The sequence below is a fragment of the Chaetura pelagica genome, unplaced genomic scaffold (genome assembly GCF_000747805.2).
Source record: "Chaetura pelagica isolate M959 unplaced genomic scaffold, ChaPel_1.0 scaffold139, whole genome shotgun sequence".
NCBI lineage: Eukaryota > Metazoa > Chordata > Aves > Apodiformes > Apodidae > Chaetura > Chaetura pelagica.
This window is the reverse complement of record NW_009970717.1, coordinates 301,550-321,109: the sequence shown is the minus strand read 5'-3', so window position 1 is coordinate 321,109 and position 19,560 is coordinate 301,550. Positions and strand designations below refer to the sequence as shown.

General features: G+C 37.7%; 1 protein-coding gene across 1 annotated transcript in view; it reads left to right on the top strand.

The window, feature by feature from the left end:
- Positions 1-19,560, top strand: part of LOC104396379 (neural-cadherin-like) — a 32,869-nt gene extending 13,309 nt beyond the window's left edge. Inside the window, exons 15-30 of the mRNA XM_010006218.1 lie at positions 636-779; positions 2,191-2,474; positions 2,988-4,599; positions 5,850-5,943; positions 7,108-7,292; positions 7,506-7,735; positions 10,699-10,976; positions 11,836-12,050; positions 13,132-13,259; positions 13,902-14,029; positions 14,236-14,359; positions 14,925-15,105; positions 15,935-16,101; positions 16,897-17,161; positions 18,153-18,333; positions 19,278-19,560. Of these exons, the coding sequence (XP_010004520.1) occupies positions 636-779; positions 2,191-2,474; positions 2,988-4,599; positions 5,850-5,943; positions 7,108-7,292; positions 7,506-7,735; positions 10,699-10,976; positions 11,836-12,050; positions 13,132-13,259; positions 13,902-14,029; positions 14,236-14,359; positions 14,925-15,105; positions 15,935-16,101; positions 16,897-17,161; positions 18,153-18,333; positions 19,278-19,560 (4,499 nt within the window). The remainder of the gene's footprint in view (positions 1-635; positions 780-2,190; positions 2,475-2,987; positions 4,600-5,849; positions 5,944-7,107; positions 7,293-7,505; positions 7,736-10,698; positions 10,977-11,835; positions 12,051-13,131; positions 13,260-13,901; positions 14,030-14,235; positions 14,360-14,924; positions 15,106-15,934; positions 16,102-16,896; positions 17,162-18,152; positions 18,334-19,277) is intronic.

Below are 19,560 nucleotides of genomic sequence, written 5' to 3'. Positions count from 1 at the left end.
AGAGTGTCCATTTTCCTGGTGATTTGTTTTAGGTTTTTTTTACTGTTTGTCTGTGCAACACTTGTGTCAGACTGGGAAGAGAGATTTTATATGATGATCAGCCGAGTTTTTTGTTCTGAAATAAAAAGAAAACAAGGGCTTCATAGTTAGAGTTTTATTTCCTAGCTAGCAGAGATGCATCCATTCTCTGTAGGGTGCAGATGTTTGGGTAGTGGAGGTGTTTCTCAAAGCACTGCACATGTTACTGCATTCAGTCAAAAGTAATTATGAAGCATGAAGCAAGAAAGTTCAAAATAGAAAATCCCATTCTCAACTGATGGCTGTGCTTAAATAAAGACTTAAAATTTGGCTTTTGTGGCTTCAGGACAAAAGGTTATGATTAAAAACTGTACAATTGCCATATTAGGCATCAATTACTCACATATTTGTTTAAACAAATTGGATGTGACATTCATTTGCTATCCAAGTACTTTTGAGTAATATTGGTATATATATTGTTCACAACCCTAAGGGTTTGTTTCTGTATTGTCTGCATATTCATCTTCATTTAATGTGCAACAAGGCAGTTTAAGGAATTGTGGCTGACAGAAGTGGCACAGCTGAGTATTTTAATCTCTTGTTTCTCATTTCTCTAGACACGGCCTACGTGCGCGTTTTGATCAGTGATGTGAATGATAACAAGCCTGTCTTCACTCAGAGTGTCTATGAAGTGAATGTGGATGAAGACCAGGATGTGGGCTGGACTCTCATTACAGTCACTGCTAATGACCAAGATGAAGGTAAAGTGTTGGAATTCTCCATAGCTATGTCTAAAATATTAATGACTTAATTTCAGCACACCAAGACATATGTAGTGGTGTTAGAAAGGAAAACATCCTTTTGTCTCTAGATTTTAAAAATTCTTAAAAGTGTGAACTGATTGGGCATGCACATTATTTTATAATGGAGCTGTGAGGCATAAGTCTTATTTTTGAGACAACGCATTAATGTGGGATGATGAGCAATAATTTCAGTGGCAGCAAATACAAGTTTTTCTTCTAAATGGGTGCCAATAAAAATGTCCTGGTTGGGCAGAATGAATAAGGCTTGATTTCAGTGAGATTCATTTGCTTTTTCCACGGACAGTATAGGTGCATTGTTTTTTCATATTTGGGGTTTTATTTGGTACACATTCTCATAATTGAATCTAGACTTCCTAAATGCTTATTGTAAGTCTTAGATATATTGCTTTATCTACAGATCAGTCGGGAATTCAGCTGTAAGTTGTGTGAAAATAAGTACATAACCAGTCATAAATGAGAGAGGGAATGGTACAGAATTCCATCTTTTGGCCATGGTGCAGTACTAATCTGACTTTGCTGTGTGGTGAAACCATAATTCTTTATTTGCACAAGTCCCAGAGAACTGTTCTGACAGCTTGTCTGGTAAAGTGCAAGTACATCCTGACTACATTTGATTCCTCATCCACTCAAGGAGATTGAGGCAAATGTGGCTAAGTTATACTGAAGGAGGACTTACCTACTCAAGGAACTTTTGTTACTCAGGCTGCCTTAGGGGACCTGATGTGATGATGTAGGGCACTTCATTTCTGTCCTTTTAATAAAGTAAATTATTAAAGATGTAGCTAGGAAAGAAAGGAAGAAGAAAAGAATGGTAATGTGAAGGTAGAGCTTGCAGAAAGGCTAAAAGTCTTGATGTAAAACCATTAGCAAATTGTTACTGTCTCTGAAATTTTGAGAAGTTCTATTAGGAGGGTCTCCTCTGGCTTGATACATAATTATCCTGTTTGTTGGTAAAGTCTATGCATAAATTAGTGAGTGCAAAATGGTTATATGATATTAAATATTTTATGATTATTCATTTTTGCATGCTGTCTTAGCAAACAAGAAATTGTCTTTTTGGTCCCATAGCCTTGGCCACTCATATTGATCTTTCGTTGCATTGGAGGGATCATAAGTAAAAGAAGAATTAATACTTCATTGCAAAGACACTTTTATAATCAGATACAAATTACAATTGACATGCTAGAACTAAAAATGCTGATAATTTACCTGACATAGCTGCATGTTTTGAAAGACTACAAAACTATAATACCAAAAATCAGTTATTGTATAATTTTTATTTAATCTTTACATCACATGTTTCAATCTACTTCAAGGTATGTTTTCTGACACTGTTGGTAATTGACAGGAACAAATGCTAAATTACGGTATCAGATCACAGCTGGAAACACAGGAGGAGTGCTTGATATAGAACCAGAAACAGGAGCCATTTTTATTGCCCAACCACTGGATTATGAAGAGACAAAAATGTATGAGATTCACTTGTTGGCCTCTGATGGGAAATGGGAAGATTATGCAGTTGTCATCATCAATGTCATGAATAAAAATGATGAGACTCCAGTTTTCTCTATCAATGAATACTATGGAAGTATAATTGAGGAACTGGATGGGTTTCCAGTCTTTGTACTTCAGGTAGTGTATGCAGTTTCAGAGAATATAATATTTCAATGAAAGAGCACAGATCACTCTGGTACATTTATGTTAATAATAATCCAGCACAGGCATATTAATGAAATTTAGTTTTACTGAGGGTGGTTTTTTTTGTCAGTGGAGAAGTAATTGCCGAGAAAGTAGAGAAGCAGGATGGATCATGCATCCATCATTTATAATCCCGAAAAGCAAATAATTAACATTTTAAAGTAGCTATTAAAATAGCATTGTTAAATTGCTCCTACAAGTACAAAAAAAAAATAAATTAGAGTTAGAATTTCTACATACTTATTGTTATGGAAAGCATATTTACCTACCCTGAATTGTCTCAGCCACCTCTAATTTGCTGTTCCTCTGGCGCACACACAGTCATAGCATGTTGGATACTTGTGCTTGGACTTGTGCTTGGACTTGTCCTTTAGACTGTATCGACATACAGAATATAATGCAATCATTGCATGTTTTGTAATGTCTTTGTTTTCAAAACTTTTGTAGGTTATGGCGAATGATCCTGATAACATGGGTGAAGGAGATTTGAGATACTCATTGCATGGGCATGGTGCAGCTGATATTTTCACAATAGATGAGAAAACAGGCAGCATTTACTCCCACAAGATGCTGGATCGGGAAGAGAGAGCACTGTGGAGATTTGTTGTATTGGCTACTGATGAAGGTGGAGAAGGACTTACAGGATTTGCTGATGTAATTATTAATGTGTGGGATATAAATGACAATGCACCCATATTCCCATGCATGCCTGATGATTGCAATGGAAATGTTTTTGAAAATTCTCCTGCAGACACGATAGTTATGGAAATGGGTGCAGTTGATCGTGATGACCCAAATGTAGGTCTTAATGCTGTTCTGACTTACAGGATAACAGAGAATGTAAAAAATGAGTTTGGTGCTGACATGTTTAAAATCAATCCCAACACTGGTACAATCCATGTAGCAGGGGGAATGCTAGACAGAGAAAGGACTGAAAATTATTTTCTTATTGTTGAAGCAAGAGATGGGGGAGGACTAACAGGAACTGGCACTGCCACTATCTGGATTGCAGACATCAATGATCAGGTACCTAAATTCACAAAAGAGGTGTGGCAGGCAGTAATTCCTGAAAACAGTGCCATTGACTCAGAAGTTCTGCAAGTGTGTGCTACAGATGCAGATGTTGGGGAAAACGCTGATTTAATATTCAGTATCATCGGGGGAGACCCAGATCAGAAGTTTTATATTGAGAATGGCAAAGAATGGCAATGTGGCACAATTCGAGTGAAAAAAAAATTGGATTTTGAGAATTCACGTGAAAGGCAGTTTAATCTTACTGTTACAGTGGAAGATCTTGATTTCTCTAGTATTGCAATGTGCATGATTGAAGTGGAAGACTCTAATGACAACAGCCCAGTTTTCCTTTCTCAGTTGATTCAGACAAGCCCTTTATTTGAAAACGTGCCTGTAGGTACTACAGTAATGACAGTGAGAGCTACAGACAAGGATTCTGGTTTGAATGGGAACATTTTATATTCTATAAAGTCAGATTCAGATCCTATGGGACAGTTTGCTGTTGACCATTATGGTCATGTAGTTGTGGCAAATAGACTAGATCGTGAAGTCATTAAAAAATACAGTTTAATTGTACAAGCTTCTGATCAAGGGACACCTGCCCACACTGGGAGCGTTACTGTCTTGATTAACTTGCTTGATGTTAATGACAATGCACCAAGGTTTGAGGCACCATACATGCCCATAGTTTGGGAAAATATGTTGAGGCCTGAAATAGTGTATGTGAACCATACATCAAAACTGCTTCATGCGTTTGATCTGGACAGTGAGGAGAATGGGCCACCCTTTACATTTTCATTGCCAGCAGATTATCAGAATTCTTTAGATTTTTCTCTTACTGACAACAGAAATAACACAGCAACTGTAACTGCTTTGAGGTCCTTTGACAGAGAAAAGCAGAAGGTGTTTCATCTGCCAATAGTTATAACAGATAGTGGGATTCCAGCTATGAGCTCTACAAACACCCTAACTATAACAATTGGTGATGAAAATGACAACTGCCATGAGTCTGGACACAAAGATGTCTATGTATACAGTTACAAAGGTAAGTGCTATGTGGATATTATATCAGATTCATGAATATAGCACAGTTTTTCACATAATTTATCTCTTGCAATTCTTTATCTATTTTTAAAAATCGCTTGCGCATTTCAAGAATTGAAACTCCAATTCTGTAAACTACTAAATAACATGGGATGAGTCAAGTATATTTGCAAAGCTCAGACCCTAGTGAGTAAAAGGTAAATCTACCAAAAAAAGTATATATTGCACTTGCAGAAAAAGTAGCATTTTTAGAAAACAATAACATCTATTTCTCATTCACTGGTTTTCCCTTACACAGAGGAAAAGTTTTGTGTCTGCAGACATGATTGGAAAGTATCATGATATTGAGAGATCAGGAAATGAGAATGGCAGGACTTGAAGCAACTAAAGATCTAGATGTTCATAGATGAGCCTACCCAGAAATTGTAGACCAGTCCCACCTCCACTGTGACAGCCACTGTGTGTCTGAGCATGATGGAACTCCCAAGGAGGGAGTTTTTCTGCTGGCAATAAAGGATCCAAGAGAAAGCAAGTCAGTGCTTTTTTAGGAAAAGAATATTCTTTGGAGTGCAATAAGTGACTGCTTAGGAGAACATGCAGACTGTTCCGGATGTGTTCCTGGATGGTGCACAGTACCTCATTCAAGAAATGCTAAGAGGAGAGCTGCTCTGTGATAGCAGTCACAGTACTGTGAGCTTCTCCTTTTGCTGTTTTAGAACAGCTGCTTGGATGTTCCATTTCTGTGACAACCCACAGGGACCTTAAAAGGGCCAAGAACTGGCACAGCTTGGTGACTTCTTGCCCATTTCCTTTTCTCAGTTATGTCTTTCTCTCTCAGAGACACTCCAGAAGATGCTCTCCCTTTTTTGCTGGATTCTCTGTTTTGCTGGATTTGATGTTTGAAACAGTAGAGTAGCAATTACATACTTGGGAATTGACTCCTGAAGTGGAGATTTTTTTTGTCTTTATTTTTTTTAATGAGATTTTTATGTGGAGTTGTGTTCATATATAATCCTGTTGTTTTATATTGTTTTAAACTTCTTTTTTGTGACATTCATAGTGTAGTAACCTTTCTAGAACTGGCAAAAATCCTATGACAGGCTATGTGTTATTTAAAGAATCTTGGTTCATAACCATCACCAAATTGAGCAGGAATCTGAAAATAATAAATGCAGTAGTGAATGTGGCTGAGTATAAAGTGCACTGAAAAGCAAAAATTAAATGCATCTTGATTATCATTTATCTCAACAGGAAAATGGTCAACAACAGTGCTTGGGGAAGTGTTTGCACCAGATCAAGATGACTGGGACAATAAAACATTTCTTTCTGAAGGCAAACTGCTCAAGTGAGTATTGTATTTCTGTCAAAATGAGTAATACTTATGCTTCTGTAATTATTTTACTCACCATGTATTTCTCTGTGTTCAGGATATACATAAAGCCAGGGTTATTGAGTGTACTAAGGAATGTACCTTCTGCTCTTTTTCACTTGGGTAACTAGGGATTAAAAAAGTAATACATTAAATATTTTTGCCAAGAGAATGCAGAATCACACTATCATGTTGATTTTTAGTCAGATGTCATAATTTATTTAAAAATGTAAGATCCAATTGAAAAATGGCCAGAGTTTTTAACAGTTGCTCTAAAATGTTAAAATTCATAGAATACTAATCCCAAATTTAAAAGGGCAGAATAGAATAATTTTATCCAAAGTGGAGTGGAATTTGGTGATCTCTGTTGATGGCTAAATTCACAGTTGCATGTGAAAACAGTGACTCAGATTAGTGGAGTTGTTTTCTGTTAATTGAAATGTTGAATTAGATCCTTAATTCCTATTAACACACTTTTTCCATATGATCGCATGAGATGGCATATAGCATAATGGTGTGCTGTTTGAAATACAGAAAATGGATGTCAAGATGAATCTGAATTTTTGTCTCTGCTCTGAGTAGGAGTTTAAAAGCTTTATGTAGCTCAAAATGAAAGGCTGACTTTATGTCCATCAGCAGCCTCTGGGCCTGTTTCCATATTAAGAGGTTACCATTGGATAGCAGTGACCATGGAATATTCCCATAATTAGTGATTACTGTCACTGTGAGGGTAGTGAGTGAAGGTGATACCAGAGATTTCATACATACCTTATCTTCTTCCAGATGAGTAAGTGAGAACCTGGAACAACTCTCTGTGGTTTTGTCATTTTCTGTTGCTTAACTCATAGACCTGCCCAAGGTGACTGTTGAACCCTGTGGTTGAACTACAAACTGTTTTAATTCAAGTTTGGGGAAGTCTGGGGGGTTGGGAGGGGCAGAAACATTTTTGATAAGATCTGCAGGGTATAATTTCTGAATTAAGGTGTTTCTGATGCTTTTCTGAGGTTGTTTGCTAATTCTGTAAGTTTTCATCTTATAACCTTCATAATAACATTTAATGCCTTATGGATCATGTTAATGGATAAAGTAAGTACCCAATTTTGACCTACTAAGGTTTCCTCATGGAACGTTTATATCTAGGTCTTTCAGGTTAAATCAGAGGACTGGTTCTTTGATGATGGTGGATAAAGCTCCTCAAGGAATATACAACTTAAAAGTTAGAGTTTCTGATGGAGTTTGTCCTGATGTTATATCTACAGTACAAATCCAAGTCAAAGAGCTGGAAGATGAAGCCATACAAAACTCAGCCACTGTGCGTCTCTCAGGTTGGTTTTATTTGCTGGTGAGATTTTAGATCAGCTGCTTCTATAACTGAATTATTTTTTAATGTAGGCATTGTTATATCAATATTTGATTTACTTAATCACTGTAGGGCACTTTATCATATGTTTCCATAATATTAATTAGGAAATAATTTGAGAAATTACCTGTGGTATCCCAGTATTTCATGGTTATCTGTTTTTGGATCCCAAATTCAGATGTCACAGCAGAGGAGTTCATAAGGAGAGATGAACACGGCAAAACGAGACATGGCAAGTTCAAGGAATTACTAGCAAAAATGTTACCTGCTAAGCTTTGTGATATCATTGTCTTCAGTGTGATGAACATTGATGGAAAACAGACGGATGTAAGATTTGCAGTCCGTGATGACTTAGCGTATTATAGACCAGAGAAACTCCATGCTGAGATGTCAGCATTTAAAAATGAGGTATGTTCTCTAGGGTTATCATGCACCTGTGTACTTCACCCAAATTCCAAGTTTGTGGTCTATACATCCCTGACTTCAGTGGAAGAACACGCTAAATCTACAGATTAGGGGCTTTTTCTTCACTCAGGGAAAAAATACTTGTTGTGCAAGTTCTTAATTCAGGCTTTCTCCCTTCTGCTTAGTCCCATGCATACAGTTATTATAAAGTTGTACTAATTCTGGTTCAATAAATGGAACCACTTTTTAGTTGCAGAAAGGTAGTTCTCCATTCCCATCATGGTAAAGTTGCCTGTGTTTTCTCCTGACAGTGTTTCATTGTGTAATCTATCAGACTTTTGAATATGAAATCAGAATAATTCCTAGAAGCTAAAGTGGTACTGTACTACAGGGAATGTCTTGAAAATGACAGCTTTTTTGGACCTTCCAGGTTGTGATGGAAATACCCAATTCAGCTTATGGTTAGACACTTACAGCAGAGACTTGATGCCACCCAGATGAAATTCTACTGTACAAAGAGATGACACTCCATAGAAAAAAATCTCACTGGGTTAGAAGAAAAATTGCAACAGATAAATGAGATGGAGACAACCCATTTTATGATTGTATTTAACTCACTGAAAGACAATAAATACAAAGTGATACCCTTCCCAGACTTATTTTTGCTGTTCTAAGGGGAAAACAGTTTTTGAATGTAAGATGTTTCTTCCTTTTACTAACTGCCCTGCTCTTACTAGATTCTGCATGCCCTCTAGCTCAGTGATCCAGACACAAATCTGTCTTGACCCCATGGTTTTTTTTTGTAGTCCTCCACATTTTGGCTCTGTTGAAGTCCTGCAGATGCTTCTGAATAAACACTTAATGAGGACTTTTCCTGAAGAGAACACACCATTTTCCATTTGTGTTAATATAGTAGGGTCTGCCTGATTCTGGGAACCAAACAGGAGTATCTTAACTTACCACTTGCCTACATCTTACTTTATCTTAAATAGTTGTGTGGATTATGAACTCTTCAAAGTGGCCAAGTAGGAAACACCAGTGACAGATAGTATTAATGAAGCATAATGACTGCTTCTTTTGCATACTTATTGAATTACTGCAACAATAATATTGAAAATTGCATAGGTTTCAAATATTCTGTGCCTTAATATATGGCAGGTGAATTTATCAAAGTGGTAACAAGGGGATTGCTTCACATATTTTAATGAAAAAACATGTTTGTATTAATTATGTATCACCTTTCAATATTTAATGAATAGCTCTAGTGAGTAATCATGAATAGTTTACAGAAAACCAATCATAGCTGGAGAATTTCTCCAGTAGTCTTTGTATATATGTTTAACTATAAATATAGAAAATGAGTAATTAGCACTGGAATTATTCATTGAATTGCTAAATAAATAATATCTTTGTATTACCTCCTTGGGATATAGCTTTACAACAACTACTTTTATTCAGCAGAAAAATAATCCATCCTAATACTGTAAATGAGGCAAGGTTGTTTATATACACTGTGTTTTTCTGTAACAGTATTGAAGAGCTGTCTAAATGTGCCTTATAGATTCCTCACTAATGGTGATAGATGTGGGCAGCAGACATGAAGCTGCATTGACAGGATGCATTATGTCATTATCAAGTACATTTTATGCCCCTAGGGGCATGTTTTTCAGTAGGTGTTATGATATTTGAGGATATACTGACAATTGATGTAAAGGTCAAAGTTCTGACGGTGGTGAATGCACAAGTGAAAAAATCAGAAGCATGATAGTATTTATGTAGTTGGTTTGGTCTCTTCCAAGCTTGTTTAAAGAAATTTATCATTCATGTTATAATTTGAAATAAATAGATATTAAATGTATGAATAGAGTCTAAGTCTGATCTCATGTTATTAGTTTTACATTTTGATATGTCAGTGGTACTCCTGTGAGAGTAGTGAGGTCTCTTTTATTCAAGATTGGGCCCTAAATACACCTCATTTTAATGTATTTGAATCACCAAACACAAATCAAGTTCTGAAGCTTCATAGGCATCTGTGCAAAGTGCTCAAGCAAGTAGAAGGAAGAAATCTTGTGCCAGGGAGCAGACTTACTGATAACTTAGTGCCTAGGCTACTGGCTGAAGGACTAAAGGTCTGAAGTAATGGCAGCTCCCTTGCTGTCCTCAGGCTCATGGTGCACCTCCTGGTTCTGTTCTTTGTGCTCTTCTTTGGTCTGCTGGGATTAGAAGTTGCAAACTGTGGAGAAACTATTACTACGTTACAAGACCTTTATACACAGTGAAGCTCTTCCCTGTGTTTTGGTATTTGGGCTTTCAAGTGCAGCCTCAATTAATGATAGAAGCAACGAACTAGCAAAGATTAATGTTGAATGGAATACAGTATCCAGCATGCTGAGTTGGCTGCATTTTGTTTGAGGCAGTTTGACAATTAAGGTTAGTTTATGAGGCATAAATTGGTAGACTGAATACAAATTGCTACAAAGTGGTCTTGTCAGGCCACTATTGCACGCAGCTCAGCTGTGCATTTTCCTGTGTCTGTATTTTTATGTGCGAGAGAACATGAGAAATAACATCCTGGTATAACTCAGGTGCAAGAATTTTTATCTTGGCTTGAGCTAATACCTACCTGTTGCTAGCAGGGTGCAGAGAAGAGTGATGCAGATGACACAGCTTTGGAAGGTGGAGTTTTCAGACCTTTGGTCCTATGCAATAATGTTAATAGTCCAGATTTCACAGTCAATTGAGTCAGTCATTATGTTTTTAGGAAATACTGCTACTGTGAATGTTTTGAAATTTTTGCTGTATTTGTCAAATAATTTTGCTTACCTGTATGTTCATGTATGTTACTAATTAATACTCAAAACATTCCATTAGGTCTATGATGGCTTAGATTTTTCAGAAATTAAGAAATAAGTAAAAGCATTCATTAGAAAGAGACTGGTGATGTGTTGAACTTTATTTTCTTGTAGATCCAGTCAGCTTTACAGTTGAACATTTCACAGATTGATGTAGATGAATGTGGGAGTGCAAACTGTAGTGAGGGCAGTGGCTGTACCAACTACCTCTCCGTGAGTGACATCCCAACAGTGCTGGACACTGGAAGTGTGTCGTTTGTCTCAGTAACAACCACCACCAGTGCAGTCTGCACCTGCTCAGCCAGGGACCGAGTTCATCAGCCCTGTTCCTCCTACCCTCGAAGCCCTTGTCTCAATGGTGGGGTGTGTATTGACACTCTGAATGGTTACAGGTGAGGAAGTTTGTATAGCAGGTTATCTTACTTCTTTTCCTTCTATTTTTGAAGTGTCAAGTAGAGCTTAGAAGATATAGGTCTAAAAAAAATCATAAATGTACTTCTGACTCAAGGAGAAACAAAAAAAACCCCAGAGGTCACTGGTGTGTCAGCCTCATGACAACAGTATCTTTACTGAGGGTCCAGTAATGGTGCTGTAGTTCTGAAAGCAGTGGAAATAGTGTGTGAGTAAGGAAGAAAAGCCTGGGGAAAAAACTGATATAATCAGTGTGTAATTTTTTTAAGAGCACCTAATTCAGTATGAAGGAATGGGAAGTGTGCTCTGTTGTGTGTTCTGTCTACTCTGGAAGAGTAATAATAAGGGTGATTTTCAGTGGTTACATCAGGGATGTAGAAGAAGTGAAATGTAGCTTAAACAGTGGGTAATAAGGAACTTAGAAAACATTAGATGGGAAACTTGCTGTGTTGCAGCAATGCCTGTCATGAGCCAGTTGTCCTTTAGTATGATGAGGCTGGTTTATTCTAGATAAGAATTAGCCTCCCTGAGTTTTCTCTGTAATAAATTGGCCAATTGTTTAGTGTTCTTTTTACTGTACTTAGTGAAATAATTAATCATTCTCAAAAACATGGCCTCAAAAATAAGTTTTTTTTTTAAAAATTGATATAGTATAGTGGATAAGTACTTGTACTTTTGAAGTATTTTAATAATTGCCAAGTACCCTGAGACTGTTAAAAACTTCAGTGTTTCACTGTCCTTTTTTTACTATGATTTAATTGTTACATTTTTTGCATGTAAAACCAGAAAAAGTTGAACATGAGGGAATTTTTACTGTTTTTTGTGTTTGTGCTCTTTCAGATGTCTCTGCCCTGATTTGTTTCATGGACCAGACTGCCAGCAGACTAAGCACAGTTTCCATGGAAATGGTTATGCATGGTTTCGTCCCATCAGGCCTTGTTTTGAAAGCTCACTCTCTCTGGAGTTTATTACTGTGGTTCCAGATGGACTTTTACTTTACAGTGGTCCCTTATCAAATCCAGAACCTGGGAGTACAGAAAACTTCATTGCAATAGGTACTTCTTCAGAAGTGTGTGAAAAAATTAAATGCCTTTTGGGAATGGGTTGCCTGTGAGCAGTGTAGTAGAGTAGGAAATCGGTTTTTCCATCTGAGGAGAAAATGTATTTTCTGGTTTGAAAATATTTAGAAACATTTCTTAATAACTCTTTGATGTCTTTTTTTTTGTAGGGCGCACCTAAAGCTTTATGTGCATTGCAGAGTTGTATAAATAAAGGGGAAAGCAAAATAGATTGATACCTAGTGGGAGGTGTCCCTGCCACTGCAAGGGGGTTGGAACTGGATGATCTTTAAGGTCCCTTCCAACTCAAACCATTCTATGATTCTCTGATGATGTATATTAAAAAATAAGCTGCCTAGGAAAACTAGTGCTCTAAAGGAATTCAGGTACTTTGAAGATAGTTATTATATGATTAATGCAGGCTCATTCAAATGTCATCCTTACCTACTTTGGTGAGAAAACAAATCCACTTAAACTGCTTTCAGTATCAGGGCATTTTTTGCACTTTTTTTTAAACAGGCAATGATTTGATAGATGCATCCAGCCCCAGCGTGCCGCTGTAGGAAAACTTATACACAAGTAGAACTCAGTACTGTATGTCGACATGTATTTAAAAGGTTAATGCTGCTTATTTTTTTTTAATTAATATACAAGATGTACAGTATGTATTTTATATTTTCCTCATTAATTGAATAGTAATGTTGGACATTGTAAATCATTAACCTCTTTTTTTGCTTTGTTTTGCAGCTACTTGTAAAGTTCAGTAGAAGATGGGAGGGAGTAAAACCTGGATGTGTTGTTTTAAACCATTATAAAAATTGCACATTGCTTAACAAGAGTTACTTCCAGTGTTTTGACAAAGAAGTAGCATAATCTAAAGTATAAAAATAAATGCTGTATTGAATGAGTATTTCTGCATAATAGAAGTCATAAAACATAATTATAGTTATTTCTGTAGTGAACCCCACTTTATGTGACTAGCAATAACTATGAAATCAGTACATTCACTAACTATTAAAATATCCAAAATGGAAAGCTTCTTGTGGCTAAATTTGGTTTCTTTTTCATGTTGTATTAGAACTCTCTGCTGGTGTTCCTGTGCTGAAGATAAGCCATGGCTCAGGTTTTGGGGTGCTGCAGTTTCCAAGTCACCTGAATGTAGCAGACAAAAAATGGCATCGACTAGAAGTGAGAACCAGTGGTCAGGTCAGTTACTTGATTCCACTCCCCAAACCCCCTCCTGCATCAGGATATTTATAATTCCAGTAGCATTTGCCTGTGCAGAAACAGGGTAGAAAAACAGTCTGAGCAATGATATGTATTATTCTAACCATGCTTGTGGATTTGATGAGTAACACAAGTTTTAGGAAGACAGTATTGTGAATTCCATATCTACCTGTGTTGTAATCCAGTTTCTGGGATCAGAGAAATCTTTTTTCCTTGATTTTTAAGCTCTGCAGCACACATGGAATGTGTGCATAAAGACTTAGTTGTACTTTGCACATTCAGTGTACACATTTGCACACTTCAATAATTTACCTGTGCACAAAAAGCACATAATTATTTATTTACAGATGCAGTTACAGTTTTTTGAAGGTGGTTAAAACCAGGCTTAAACCAGGACAACTACTCAGATGCGTAAATTAAACACAGAATGAAGTGTCTTCCTTTGCTAAATGGTTCCATTTTGGCTTTAGTCTTTATAGCAAGATGGAAAACAGAACAGGACCAAAAACTCAACCCATTTTGCTTGATGGTATGCAAAAAGAAAAAGATGGAAATGTGATACAACTTGTTTATTGAATGTTACAGAAATTCTTAATTTCGTAATCCTGTGTTTTGGTGCAGGATGTTCGATTCATTTTGGATCAGTGCAGTGCAGCTGTTGTTTCAGAGATAGAAGGAGTGGGGGAAGGGCTGTCCACTGAAGATCGTACAAGTTGTGAAGTCTTTGGGTCTGTTCCACGGAGAGCAAGGTACATTCCTGGAGATAGGCTTTATTTTAAAGGGCTGGCTTCTGTTCACTGTACTTCAGAGAAAGAACTAGATAAACATCTACACTGCATTGCCAAATAATAGGGGCTTAAAAAATAAGAATGCAGCCGTTTTTTCTGTCTTACTATGTAATGACTATCTTTGAAGTTAAACACAAATCTGCTTTAATATTCATGTAATTTTAAAGGTATTTGAATGCAAACCATGTTCTCCAGCTGGGTGGTGTAAAAGAGTCGTTACCATATTCCTACCCACAATTGCTACACAAACACTTTTCTGGTTGTTTGCGTAACTTCATCGTGGATACTCAGGTAAGAAGAGAAATGTAACATTTTGCTTTAGCAAAGGAGTAAACTTCTTTATCAAATTTTTGGGAGATGTGTGTTGTACCTAAATTTTTGCTCCTGTTAATCTATCCAGTGCTTATATGCATCAGTGTAAAATACAAGAAAATTCTGGATTTTTCTGTTATAATTAGAATAATTACCTTGAAAAGTTATTTCTCCTTTACCAACAGTTTTATTTGTGAGCCAGAAACTGTGCCTTTGTTTATGCCCTACTTCATGCAGCTGTCTTCCAAGCTGATTGGTGCATTCAGTGGACTTCTGAATGGCAACTGCACAGTAGTATATTTATGCCAGCTGTCTGCTTTGTTAGGAAATATTAGGGATGTCTTGCTTTCAGTCAGTTGAGTTTATTCACAGGCAAAATATGGTCTTGATAAAATATGTTGAAATCTGAATGTCAAAAAGCACATGTAGCATCTTAAGCAATGCAGATGAAGAACAGGCTGTTACATGATAATAAATACTTCTGTTTGAGAGTAAAGTGTGTTTTGAAAATAATATGTTGGTGTGATACAATTTTCTCTTGAAGGTATATGACCTTCAGTCTCCCACAGAGTCTCTGAATAGCTTCCCTGGCTGCACACTTACGGATGGGAGCTGTGAGACCATGGGATCTTCTTCCTGTGGTATTCATGGGAGATGCCTTGGAGACTGGGGCTCATTTGCTTGTCACTGTTTGCCAGGTCACTATGGCTATCGATGCGATAAAGGTTTGAACCTTATTTTTCTGTTACATTATTTACAGGCTGGTAAATTTTACAATACAGAAAAATTAAGGTGTTTGCAGGTAATGACTGCTGAGGTGGTTTCTGATGTTTACTTTGTGTAAAGCCATGTTTCAGCCATGGAACTCCATCTCAGTATAGTTGTCTCAGTATCAGGTAATTTCTTTAGTCCTGAGGGTGTTTGTGCAATAACTGTGTAATGGAGACTGCATGACAGAAGAACTGTGAACAAAATAATTTGTTCTCATCTCTTTTTTTTTTTTTTTTTTTTTTTTAATTTGCCTCTCTTCACACTTTCTCAAATATCTAATATCCTAAAATATAAATGTGAGTGTGCCAGTACCACTTACTGTGCAGAATTAAAACTACACAACTGGAAGTAGAAAGTACTGCTCTGTTGGTATCTGGAAGAGACTCTATTGGCTTAAGGATCTGTGCTTTTGGTGTAGTAGGATCTTTTCCTTTAGCTCTTATGAAGCCAAAATTGCAGCAAAAAGACAACTATAAAATAGCAGGCTATGAAAAGGGGTTATGGTGCTTAATATTTTGTCTGCAGTCTCTTTTGTCTTGGTCAGAGCTTCTGCTTTCCTGCTGTCAGCCTGCGTGACCATTGTAAGAAGCATTAGCAGGACCATGTCAGGTGGGAGATCACCTCTTTACAGAGGAAGATCAAGTGGGAGGGACTGGGGAAGTTGTAGAAATAGATACAGGGACATGGATCCATGCTTTTACTTTCAACTCTTACTGTGAAAATAATGTAAACTATTTCCCTCTTCCTAAAAATGTTTTAGAGGTCTTCATCTTGTCTTTTTAGTTGCCAAAGAATACACATTTGGGCCAGGGAGTCACATTCGCTACCAGCTCCCCCTCAGCCTGCCTGCCCGCAGGACACTGTTTGAAGCCATGATCAGGACACGGCAGCCTGACAGTGTCATCACCAGCATGTTGTCTCGAAATAAGGATGAACACATCACCCTACAGGTGAGCAAGGCATCCCAAATTGTGCACTTGGGATAATGACAGTGTTATCCCAAGTAATAGCATAAAGTTAAATGAATGCCAGTTAACCCAGAGAAACATTAGCTTAAGGGTTGGAAACAGAACTGAAAACCTGATGCTAAACACAAAAACTTTCTTATGGATGCTTACAGATTCTAATCCTTCACTTAAGATACTGACTGCACAGCCATGGTATCCCATTGGATGTCAAATGAATTTATTGCCAGTTAGAGTGAAGTGTAGTTTGCTGTACAGAACAGGATGACTAGTGTGTCTGCCCTGGTGTTCTGTTCAGCTGTGGTCATGAGTGGCCAACTCTGCATAGTTCAGACTCTGCCAGGAAAGGTGCCTGCAGCAGTTCTAATGATGTCCCTCTCAAAAAGGCAACCTGTTCATTTTATGCATACCACTGAGTGAGTTGCCTTTTCAGCTAAGCTAGTTTGAGCTGTCAGTGTGAAAGTGATACACCAAATTCTCAACCATTTGAAGAACCCCACAAATCTGTCCAAGGGAGAAGGAGGGTAAAATGTCTCCGAGTGAATTACATGCTACTGTGAGTACCCCTCTACCAGTATTTAGATTGTCTAGTTCCATAGCACCTGAAGTACCTTTGTATTGCAACCTATGTGCAGTGTCAACATACCCTAAATTTAAACCAGTGTTTTAAGATTGAAGATTATGTACAAACCTTAGTTCAAGAAATGTGACAGTTACAGGTTGATACAAAATGTCAGGTTATGACTTTTCTTTCTTACTACTTTGTTAATTATTCACAAGGTTGTTCAGGGATTCTTAGTGGTGTCATATAATCTGGGTGATGGAGAGTATTCTGTAAGCCTTCCCTCCTACCACATTGATAATGGTGAATGGCATCATATCACACTGGAGAGAAATGAAAATGAATTTACTCTTCGCCTTTATGAAGGAGGTGGGAAGAGAGAAATTCTGAAAGCAGCAGGAGTATACAAAGAGATTGTGATTGACCCTAGCAGCTTGGTCCTTGGAAACACTTACCCATTCAATCAAAACAAGAGTTTTCAAGGTGAGGAATTCTTAATCTCACTAATCAGAATATCATCAGACCTGTTAAAATGAGGGTTTATTTGGACTCCACGGGTGTGTTGTGATAAGTTTTCTTGCTTATGTAGAGGCCAAACTAAATAGATTTATTGCAAGACACTTTGCAAAAGGGATGAATAAACTCTTCTAATTTGGAAAAGGTACACTGGGGAATTGTGTGCAAATATTGTTAGCTACTGGACTTGGAACACACAAATTATTTAGAAAAAACATTATTTTCTATTGTTTCACTAGAAGTATTCCAGTAACTAAAGTTTATGTTAAGAACTAGGGGCCATATTGATTTTTTATTTATGGGAGTAATAGTATTTGTTTTTAAGTCAATAAAGAAGTCAAATTGATACATGATCATCTTAATTAGGACAATTAATGTTGCAATTAAGCAGCTGAAATCTTAAGGGCTTTGGAGTTATAAAATGTACTCATCTCATCCAAGTGTGTTCTTATGCTGAGGCATCCTGTGTGTACAAAATTAATGGCACACATCTTCAGTACAGAACTTCTATCAGTGACCCAAGGCTGTTTCACCATTATTTGTGGTTTGCATGTCCATAAAGTTAAGTTGTAAACTACAATTAAAAATCAACCAATCACTATACTGGTACATATTGAAGAATATAACAGATTTTCCACACGTAGCAGATTTTCATCAATATTTGGACTTTTCTGTTGAAAACACACTGAAGAGGTACATGCTTTGCTGTTTTGAACACAAGCAGATAGGGGCCTGCAGCAGCACTTGGTTCTTGTGGAAAACACTGGGAATCTTGATCAGAACTGTATAAAAAATTCACTCAAAAAACAGAGAACAGTGCTGTGAAAGTTCAGGTAAATTCAGTGCTAGATTGAAACTTTGATAGCTGGGGTCCTTTGTAAACTGCCAATTCTTGCAGCTGCTTCACATAATTCTAGCTGAATGGCTTTTGTAACAGTCTTTTTCTGCCTTGCCTCAGGATGTATGAAGGATGTCAGATTTAATAACTACAGGATCCCTCTGGATACTCACGTGAAAGAGCTGGTGTCAGTGTTAAGTGCCCAAGGTGTCAAAGAAGGCTGTTCTTCAGAGGCTTGTAGAAATAACCCTTGTAACCATGAATTTATTTGTATTGATTTGTGGATGATGCATGAATGCAGGTAATTGGTGGAAATAAAGGCACAAAACCCTCCAGATCCAGGTGGGAAGGGGTAGATGCTGAAGAAGAGTGCAACTTGAAGGCTGCCACTGACAGTCTCATCAGATCAGCTGAACCACAGTGAAACACTAAGCCAGATGCCTGCATGGGCATCAGGTTACTAAGGGAGCACTGTCCTTTTAGGTACTGCCCTTAGCTGATCTGAATCAGTATTATGTCCATGGATTCTGTGACAATTTCAGCTGCCTGTCTGAATTGAAAATGTGTAAAGAATAGCAGAAAATCCAGAATGTTTGTAAACCCTGAAAAAATGAAAAAATGTATGTTAGCTGGGGTGGAGCTGAACACTAGCATGACTTAGCTGTGCTGTGCAGTGCAGCTGTGCTTTGTGTTAGTGCCTGTCCTCTTACACTGCCTTAAGCTGTGACCCATTTCCTTACAGGCCATTGGAGTTGCTTTAGAAGCACCACATCATTGAGCTCAGAGTCCTTGTGTGTGGCTGGGGCTGAGGTTAGGACAACACTAATTCAAGTCAGTTGTGCTGTGAAAACATCCAGTTGAAGCATCACTGACTGCCACTGTCCACACAAGCACTGTTATCTAGAGATGAATTTTTTTTGGAGCCTCACTGATGGAAACACAAATAACATAGCACAGCTTTTCCTGCCCTGACAGAACCACAAACCCTAATCCAGCTATTTTCCACATGGATAATCTTGCAGAAGCCAGTGGAACTACCTGAGTTCTCAAAGGCCCAGACATAAGGGTTTAAAGTTGTGGAGTTTAGAATTGTAATACTACAATCCTGTAATTATTCTAAGTTACTTCTAGGGGCTACTTGAGAAACCCTATGTAGTGTCATCAAAGACTGTTTTAAAGTTTGAAATGCTGTCTTTCACACTTCCTTTTCTTGAAGTTTGTCTCATTTTGGCTTCTTGGTTTCAGTTGCCCTCTGGGATACATGGTCGTGGAGAACACCACTGGCAGACAGTGTGTCTACACTGCCTGTGCTAAAAGGCCCTGTCACTATGGCACCTGCATCTCTCAGTCACCAGCCCAGTTCCAGTGCCACTGCCCTGATGGCTACACTGGCCGTACCTGTGAGGTCACCCTGGCCATCTTTCACAAGGACACAGGACTCAGCTTCAGTTCCGTGTTTGCCATCTGCGTTTGCTTCTTGGCGCTGTTAGGTAGTTATGGCAATTACGTCTTGTATTACCTTTGGTGA